Source organism: Nelumbo lutea, chromosome 2 (assembly GCF_056320005.1).
Source record: "Nelumbo lutea isolate HS-2025 chromosome 2, American lotus-T2T, whole genome shotgun sequence".
NCBI lineage: Eukaryota > Viridiplantae > Streptophyta > Magnoliopsida > Proteales > Nelumbonaceae > Nelumbo > Nelumbo lutea.
In genome coordinates, this window is record NC_142685.1 from 83,297,415 (window position 1) to 83,307,880 (window position 10,466).

The 10,466-nt window shown below is 37.1% G+C and overlaps 1 protein-coding gene across 1 annotated transcript in view; it reads left to right on the forward strand.

The window, feature by feature from the left end:
* The window catches only part of LOC148871653 (putative apyrase 6), a 105,983-nt gene extending 97,631 nt beyond the window's left edge, over positions 1-8,352 (forward strand). The window contains exons 6-8 of the mRNA XM_088973810.1: positions 5,478-5,575; positions 5,972-6,168; positions 7,938-8,352. Of these exons, the coding sequence (XP_088829936.1) occupies positions 5,478-5,575; positions 5,972-6,168; positions 7,938-8,208 (566 nt within the window). The 3' untranslated portion in view covers positions 8,209-8,352. The remainder of the gene's footprint in view (positions 1-5,477; positions 5,576-5,971; positions 6,169-7,937) is intronic.
* The last annotated feature ends 2,114 nt before the right edge of the window (positions 8,353-10,466 follow it).

Below are 10,466 nucleotides of genomic sequence, written 5' to 3' on the forward strand. Positions count from 1 at the left end.
ATGTATATTAATTTTGCAAAACAAAATTCCAACGATTGAAATCAACTATCGGCAGTTTGGTTTCCATCAGAGAGTGCCTTCTCGATCATTACCTTTGTCCGACAAAGGGGCTAATCCTGTCACTATGATCACCCACTCATATGAATTCTCAGACTGTCCCAACATACCCAGGTTTTGATCCCCGCTAAGGATCTCACTGATTGGCATATCAAAGACAGCCCGATCCAACACCTAGTGAATTGTCATAATCGAGTCTAGGGGTCAGGTGTAACTTTCCAGTTTTGCCCATCTGTCTCCAAGGTCTAGGGCAATACTGGCAATCTGGTCCGATTCAAGGATTCGAATAATCCCATACTACATGTGCCTTGGGTCTTACCCTGGTGGCCGAGACAGGCCATCCCAACACTTGGTGGCACACCAGTATCAGCTTTGGCAGGATAAATCTCCCCAGACTTATCCAATGGCTGTGAACATTTAAAACTAACACGAGTCTCTATAAGTGTCCAGTCTTAGGGTCTTACACAGAATTATACCAAACAACATGAATCAAACATGCACTTTATTTATTTACATTAAAAATCAAAAGTACATCAAATCGGATTGAAGCTAAGGGCATACAAAACTGTCTAACACTTCTAATGTTCCTTACTCCTTTGATGTAATGGACAAACTTAGGAATATACTATTGCAATTGGAAAATGGCGGTACATCCTCCTCATCAAGTTATGGACCTAGTGATCCATCTAATTCATATGCCATGACAAGTACTGCACTTGTTTGTTCCACATCTTTTAGCCCATGGATTGTAGACTTTGGGGCTAGTGTCCATATGACTGGTATGCATTCACATTTTGCTTCATATAAATTAACCCCAAGGAAGGGCAAGATTTACTGTTGTTGATGGATCTCAAACCCCTATTTCAGGTTTGGGTGAAGTCAAAATCACTCATAACCTTTCTCTTTGATCTATTCTTCATGTTCCCTAGTTACATCAAAATTTGTTGTCTGTTAGTTCTCTTACAAAATCCCATAGTTGCTTAGTGACCTTTTTTCCCTACCCGTTGTGTTTATCAAGACTTGAGCACAGGGAAGATAATTGGAAGTGGACATGAAGTTGATGAAGTCTACCTCTTTGATGGACCTTTAGAGCATGGATTATCGAGTCAGACTGAGTTTTGTTCAAATGAGAAAATGAGTATTTTGAAATTATGGCATTGTCGTCTTGGTCATATCTTTTGATTCTGTAAAACTTTTGTTTCCAAACTTATTTGACTCGGTGTCAAAGTTGAACCTTAAATGTGAAGTTTATCATCTATCCAAACAATGTAGAACCACATATTTTGCAAGTAGTAAAAGAAGTAATGTTGCTTTCCATTTGATCCATATTGTTTTTGGGGCCCATATGCTATCCCTTGCATGAGTAGGTATAAATACTTCATCCTCTTCATTGATGACTACAATCAGTATATATGGCTCTACTTGATGAAAAGTCGAGATGAAGTTCCTATGATTGTTCAAAACTCCATGAATATGGTAGAGAGGATCAACATAGCATCCAAGTGGAATAGAAGGGGCTTCTCGATCAAGTATAGTAGCATCAAGAGGAAGAGACAACATATCTCATGTATCATTCTCAATCAAGGAACACATCTTAGTATACTTATTTTCCTTCCAACAAGGAATAGAAAGGACTTCTCAATAATATATCTAGACAGTATCAGGTCGAATCTGAAATTTTTGCCTATTGTCAGGGGATAGAAAGTTATGGGAATATCATGCTGAATTCTTGGAAGAGTGCCCCTACTTAATATTGGACCCGATTATCTTAGATTTCGGTCCAAGTCTGATCAGGAATTGATTTACCTTTCTCTTGTCAAATTGCTTTTGAAGGTATTTCATGCATTCTGCTGTCAGAAGGGTCAATATGAACCAACTCCTATTCAGCCCGCAAATCAAGGAAATCAGCATAGCATTCTTGAATCTTCCTATCCCTTTGATGGTAAGCAAAAATTTCTGATTCAATTTGACACTTTTTTCAGGTAGGAATACATTTCATAGGAAGTCTTTATCCTCCTCATAGGTACAGCAGTATGGGATTCTATAGAGCTAAGAATCCAAGAAACAATTTTTCCGTTATCTAGTTTCCATTGCTGAAATGCCTAAGTATCAATCTCAGCTGGTTTAGTAACAGTTCCATTTAGATACCCTTCCAAGCTTTTCCCTTCAACATTGAAATGAAAATGGAACTTCCACATTCCGAAGTTTAATCCATTTAGTTTTATGAGGATAATGCCTACTCTGTCAGAGGCCATTTCTGCAAAGAGACAGTAAATAAACCACAAGCAAGAATAAGAAATGAAACAAAGTTCAGCAAGAGAAATAAGTAATGACCACCAACCACATCGGTCCAAGGAGCAATAGATGATTTTCAGCACTAAGAGAAACTAAAATACTCCAGAAGAAACCACACCAGCTTCAACAAACGGAACCTTAGAGTTGACAGTCCAAAAAATGGCAAGTTCCAGGACTGTCAAACCAAAAGTGGGATGAAAAACTCTCCTGAAATCTGAACCAGGTAAATGAAGCAAGATAATCCTAGGGCGACACCAAATCTAGGGTTATAGGTTGATTGGATCAAGCAATTGAGAGAAATAGGTGATTTACCAACCTGCTAGGCGTCCTTTCCAGGAAAACTGAAAAATCTTGTGCTGATCAAAACAGCTCACACAGTAACTCCAAAGAACTCAAACACGGATTTTGAATGCCCTGTTATTGCTCTTCAATCTTAACTAGAAAATAAACCTGAGATTATAAGTTGGTGCAGAGGACCTGCTCTGATACCATGTTAACCTTCTCAACCAAAGCAGGAGAAGAACAAAGAACAAGTTATAGGGGTGTCCAGAATGAATCGATCCTCACCCCCAAAAAGCCCTCTTAACATTAATGGAGAATAAAATTACAAGAATTCCCAAACAGGGCTGAAATAGAAAAAGAAAAGAAATAAGACATACAAGAAAAAAAATGAACAACAGGGACTGCACTAATAAGGTACATCAAGTAACAGATTCTCCACAGATTGATGTAGGGTAACACTGTGCAGATGTTGGGATTACAACAACCTGTTGTTTGAGTTCACATCTACGCCCCACAAGGGGCTGCCTCACAACGTCCCACAGCACATTCCCGCCGTGTATTGGGAACATCTGAAAGAATGGTAAGATCCATCATATGGACGCCAAAAAGGTTGCGTAATGGGTGGGCGAATTTCAAAAATTTCTTGCCATTCTTCCAACTGGGAATCATATTCCCTGGATTTTCCAGGATTTATCTTGAACCAAAACCGAACCAGTTCTGAACCAAAAGAGAAGGGAAGGGATATACCTGATCCTGAGAAGCAGTATCTCCCAACGTCAGTGTTCACGCCCAAAGAAAATCCCAAGAACTACTCCCATTGAAGATGACACAGTGATGATGGAACAGAACTAGCAGTGTTCGTCCCACGAACCAAGTTCTTCTGAAGAACTCGATGGAAGCAGTGAGCACCACACACAATCAAGAACTTTTCTTGATCTTCCCTTACAGAGAACTCGAACTGGCAGTAGATGGCAGTGGCTACTGGAGGAGAAGGCTAGAGAAGAAGATGGTGAACTGCTTTCTTTTCTCTAGGGTTTCTTTGAGATCCAATCTCTAAGTTGCAGAGTGTTCTCTGCGAAATCCCTTAAGGTTTGAATTCTTGTAATTCGAATTAGGGTTTTTTCCTCTTTCTTTGTGATTAAGAAACCTCCTAATCTCATTATGAGTTATCCTAATCCAAATCTGTATTTGGATAAGGAGTCTTCTTAATCTTATCTGTAGATTAGATCAGCCCACTCTTGATCTTATCAGGAGGTTACCAGATTCAAATCCTAATTTGAATTTGGTCTCCATGAGTGGATAGGGTTAAGACCCAATCCTTTTTGGCTTGACCTAACCTCAGATCCGCCCCTTTAAGTGACTGATCAAATCAGCCCAGTTCGAAATGGGCTTTAGGCCCAATATGTATTAAGTGCTCAATAGGCTTCCAAACTGCTGCCCAGTTGGGCTTCTTTGTATGGCGTGGGACCCAAGCATTGATCTACACATCAGCCACATGGATTCGGCCCAGCCTTTGTTACAAGGCCTAGCCGAATTCACTGGAAAGCCCAGTGAACCCCTTGAGCCCATCACATGGACTCTGTGGGCCCAACACTTACACCAAGTGGTCCCTAGGTCAAGCCATCTTATAAGAACCCAGGGACTGTGGGCAGATGCAAGATTAGCCCATCAGGTATAACCCTAAATGGCCTTACACTCAACCTCTCAGCCCATAATGATCAAACACTACCCGACAAGAGAGGACCTCTCCCTCGGCTGCAAGGAACAGTGCTGCACTCTCTACTCACATGGATCCCGGGAATTAAAACCATTTGCAAACATTTTGAAAACCGTATATATCTATTTATCTTATATATATAAATTTTGCAAAACAAAATTCCAACAATTGAAATCAACTGCCGGCAGTTTGGTTTCCATCATAGAGAGTGCATCCCTGATCATTACCTTTGTCCAACAAAGGGGCTAATCCTATCACTATAATCACCCACTCAGATGAATTCTCAGACTGTCCCAACATACCCAGGTTTTGACCCCCATTGAAGATCTCACCGATTGGCATATCAAAGACAGTCCAATCCGACACCTAGTGCAGTATCATAATCGAGTCTAGGGGTCAGGTGTAACTTTTCAGTTTTGCCCATCAATCTCCAAGGTCTAGGGCAATACTGGAAATCTGGTCCAGTTCAAAGATTTAAGTAATCCTACACTGCATGTGCCTTGGGTCTCACCCTGGCGGCTGAGACAGGCCACCCCAACATTTTGCAGCATACCAGTGTCAGCCTTGGCAGGATAAATCTCCCCAGACTTATCCAATGGCTGTGAACATTCTAAACTAACACAAGTCTCATTGTCTAGTTTAAGGGTCTTACACAGAAACATACCACACAACATGAATCAAACATATACTTTATTCATTTACACTAAATGTCAAAAGTTCATCAAAACTGATTTGGAGCTAAGGGCATACAAAACTGTCTAACAACATCTCCCGATGATAGTACCAGAACCGATGATGTCCTCATCGGGAGATGTTCCCAATACACGACGGAGATGTGTTGTGGGACATTGTGGGGCGCAGATCTGAACTCCTGTTGTTCAAAAAGCCACTCATAATCTACCTAAACCCTATTCACCAATCCTATCACCTGAATCAAACACTATTCAATTACTGATCCTATCACATACTGTACACTGCATGTTTGCTTTCTAAGTATATTTTATTGCTTATTGATAAAGTTTTCATTAATAAAGAAGGCTATTCTATATAATGTCCAGTGGCTCTTATTTTTATATCATCTCATAGAGACATTACGCTTTATTGGTGGTTGCTCATTTTTGTGCAGATGAATGCTTTCATCCACCTTGCAAAATAGTCTCATCTTTCTTGCCTAAGATACTAGGCAATACTGTTCCTCCTGATACCTTTTACTATACCTCAGAGGTTTGTAAGAAGCAACAAAATTTGGAATTCCTTATTTATTTTGTTGGTTAACAGTTCATTTTAGAAACTAGATAGTACAGTACCTTTTTAGTCCATGGAGTCATCTTTTTCATGTCTATATATCCATTTTACAATTGCATGGAACACGTGTCACTGTCTGACATCAGAAGTAGGTGTTTGGACATGGCAATTTCCAAATGCAGACATCTAGAAGCAACTGTACAGGCAGGAGATTATTTAAAAATAAATAAATAATTTTTTGGATTGTCCTTGCTACATAGTATTCTAATACTGCCACTCAAGATGGAGTGTATATATCATACATCTCCAGCTTGTAAATTTCCCTTTTCTCCATTAACCTGATTGTTGCCCCCCCCCCCCCCCAAACGTCTACAGCTCTTTGGGATGGTTCCGAGGGCTTCTCTGTCAGAATTGGAGGCAGCTGGACGGCATTACTGTGAAGATGATTGGCATAAACTAAGAGATGAACATGAGGGCATCGATGAGATTGATTTGTTGAAATACTGCTTCTCTTCTGCATACATTGTAGCACTGGTGCATGATAGCCTTGGAATCTCTATGGATGATAAGAGGTATGCTAGCTAAGATTTTGTTGCTTGTGAATATATGACTTGTATCTCCTGTTTAAGAATTTTGGAACTAATATTTTTTCTGCAGCACTTAAATAGAATGCAGTATTTCACAAATTTGTAAGCTTTACTCATTAGATAAAGATATCCATACCATGACAAGTCATCAATAAAGGTGATGAAGTAGACATCCACTTCCTACCTTTACATTCATGGAATACATCTATATGTAGCAAGTCTAATGTTAACTTGGATCTTTAGGATTTTCCTATAAATGGCCTCTTTGCCATCTTGCATTGTATGCAAGGTACACAATCTAGCAGATCTTCTATGATTAGAAAATCTAAAGGACCAGTGTTTACCAATCTTGTGATTCTTTCTATGCTAACATGGCCAAGTCTGAAGTGCCACAGGTAACTAGGATTAATGGTTCCACAAGTTCTCTTCATGGGAAGGGTACTTGAAGAATGTTTAGTAATATTCATCTTTGAGGATGAGGAACATAGAGACCATTGTCCATATCCCTAGATGCAATGAACTTGTTATTCAATCTAATAGTAATCTTATCACCACTATCACTATCTAACTTTGACACTAAAATCAAATTTGTCCTAAGTTGCAGAATGAAAATATATTCTTTTAGAATTAAAACTCCTTGAAAACTAATTCTATAGTTCCTATAGTTACAGCTACAACGGTTGCAAACGTTCCCATGTAGAGCACCACTTTGCCCTCAACGGTTGCAACGGTTGCTTTCCTTTAGAAGGCTTGTTCTTTCTGGATTCTAGGTACTATGGGCAGTCCCTCTTCCCTTGTCCTGTCTGCTTGCAAAAATAATACCAGTTTAACAATTTGTCTCTCTGTTTCTTGGGTTTAGGTAAGGACCTCCCTTGCTTTTTCTTCTTATTTTCGTATGACTTCTTGCCACCTGCAACAAGCATGGTTGCAGGCTTTTCCTTCGTAATCAGTTCCTCGATTCTTTGCAAAATATTGTTGAGCTCATATAAGGTGAATTTCATCTTATTATTTTTCTTAAACTTGAAAATTTACTCCCAGTGGATGGGTGGCCACCATTAATTTATTAGTAAAGAATTATAATAATCCTAAGAAGGGGCGACATAAAAACCTTATCCCTCTAAAAAGCTATACACCAGGGTTCAGCTCAGAATATGTACATAAAAATAATGTATGAAGCTCCTAAAAGGCTGAAACATCAACAACGTAAATGAAGAAAAGGCATACTTGTACCATCATCTCTCTATTTCTTTCTAACAATCATTGGAGGTCCTCAAGACAGTAGTTATAAAAGGTCTCTCCATCACCATATTTTCTCTATTCTGTGATCAATCTTTAAGTTATTGATTTCTTAAACTATCGCTTAAGTTCTTAAATATGTTTTGTAATACCAAATTCAGGATGCCTGTTTGGTTTGGCCATGTCAACGGCACTCTCCAATTTATTTACGCTCGCTATAAATAGCTTGCAATTTTGTCACTTCTATCTCTAATATATATGCTGTTGGACGCTAGTCTTTTTTTCATATATGAATTAAGATTATCTTGGCCATAGGTTTACTTGGTGGTGACACTCTACTTCCAAGTTAAATAGGGTAAACATGCCTACTGTATTTATGTTTAAACCTTTTGTTTAATGGATTGACTGAACCTTGCATTAAGAGTAAAAAGAGGAAAAATGAAGATCTTAATTAGAAAGCCTTATCAAAGAGTTGTTGTTTTCCTTTTAAAAATTAAATTGAAGAAGAAACTTTGCAGGATTGGATTTGCAAATCATGGTGGAAGTATCCCTCTTGACTGGACCCTCGGTGCTTTCATCCTCCAGACGGTGGTTGAGCCCCTTGAGCTAGAACCAGAAAATCTAGGACAAGTTGTTGGGAATGATTCAGTTGCGTACCTCACATTGTTTATCGTTCTGTTCTTAGCTATCCTTGCAGCATTCTATGCAACAAAATGGCAGAAACCACAATTGAAAACAGTATATGACCTGGAGAAAGGGCACTACATTATAACTCGTGTGCCCAGGTGATTTGTTGTTTTAATTTTTTTCTTTGTTTTTTTTTTTTTTTTTACAGTTAAGTACATGTAAATGTAATAGTTAATAGATTAGTTGAAGAATCCTCTCTGGAAATATGGAAGAGGGGAAAAAAGGAAGGGAAATCCCATTTTTTAAGCTCTTGCGGTTGCATTACTTGTCTGAAATTTTGCTCCCTCGTAAGAACTTAATGTGAGTACGCTGGAGTTTGGCAAACAATCGCTATTCATGGGTTTAAGTTCTAGTATTGGCAAACAATCGCTACCCCGGCCACTCCCTGCGTTCTATATTTCTTGCCATGATTGGAATGACAGGTTTCAGAAGATTTCAGGGGAGAATACTGGAAATGATGGCTCTCTGTTATTATATTTAATGATACAACATTATCTTCTGCAAGAGATCGGCTTCCATCAGGACCAACCCTACACCGTTCTAAGTTCTAACAGCCTTTTGCAATGTTGCATTGGGAATATCTCTCCATGAAATAAAGCAAGATCTTCTCAAAGCAAGGCAGTAAGGGCTGCTCGAATGGGCTTTGCCCTGACTAAAGCCGAAGTCCTGCAAACACCCAGTTTGTAAAACCTATATATACACAATTTTTTGAAAGTTCGCACGTTCAAGGTATCGATTCTCTGTATATGCAAAAATTGCGTACCCAGAGTTTTCAAGAATCATCGATAGCAAAATTGATGCTCATTATTTATTTATTATTTTTTATTTTTGCGGTAAGATAATTCATAGGCATTAATGTTTATAGTTATTATACATGATACCGGAAAAACTATATAAACAGGTATCATGAAATCCAATCAGGTGATAATGTATCAAAAAAGAAAATAAAATAAACCAGGAGGGTTTTGACTGGTCAAACCCTTCCAATATAGATACTTAGAACCATTTGTCAATATATATATATATATATATATATATGTCAAATCCAATCACGTTAGATGGCCTTTTCATGCTCTATTACCCCAATAGAGCAATTCCAGAGGAGTGTAAGATTCCCTCTAGAAGATCATGGAGTTGCCACTTGGCATGGCAATCTCCCCCTTTTTGCCCCATTAACTTGAGAAGAAAATCCACCAACTTTATTTTAGTAAAAAACCCATTTACTTAGGAAATCTTTTCCTATGATCTCTCTTAAAATCACTCTCTCTCTCTCTAGCTCTAATCTTTTTTGTGAAATATTTTTTATATTTTCAATAATTATTGATATTATTTAATATTATTTAGTAAATATCAACACCTAAACTATAATTTTTTTTAATTTTGGTACATTGAAATTTTTAATTACTAAAATTTACATGCTGAAATTTACTGATTTTGATAATTTAATTTCAGAATTTTTTGAAAATTAATTAGTGAAATCAATAATTACTGAAATTTTGATGATTAATTAAATATTAATAAATAAAAATTTATCCATTAAAAATTATTGGTAAATTTTCATTGAAAATTTTATTTCAATAAATACAATTTTTTTTTTTTTACATTTCAGTAATTTTGATATTATCAGTAATTTTTTATTAATATTTTTAGTATTTTTAGTCAATTTATTAATATTTAATGATATTATCAGATAATAATTAAAAATTTTCAGTAGTTTATTTTATAGTGGAATTAATTTCATTAAATATAAATCTATTTTTTATATTTTTTGTAATTTTGATATTTACTATAACTTTTTGAGCAATAATTAGTGATTTTGGTAATTTAGTTTAGTGATAGTTAAATTCTAAAACTTCCAATGATTCAAATATATAATTAGAAAATTCTAATAATTTCCATAAGTATTGGATACTACATGTATGATTACCATAATTATTGGAACTATATTTATGGGTTTGGGGGATGACCCCCTAGATAGGAATGCCTAGAGGTGTAAATCAGGTTGTGTTGGGCCAGCACAAAACGTCCCACATGCAGCTTGCACAAAGAGCAGGCTGAGTCGGGTTATACTTTCCTCCCCTAGGGTAAGTTGGTGGGTCGGCCTAGTATGGTCCACAATCCAAGCCGATTGGAAACTAATTAATTTTCATTTAAATTTGAACAATACAATGGTCAAAAAACTACTTAACAATACTACAATGGTCAAAACTACTTAAAAAATGGAATAAAATATAAAAATATATAATACAATTGTTTCTCACTTGGTGTTTTTCCTATGCTTTATTATTCTCTTCTTGCCAGGTTGACTTGTTTCTCACTTGGCAGGTGAACTCCTCCATCCATGCCCTAACTATTCAATC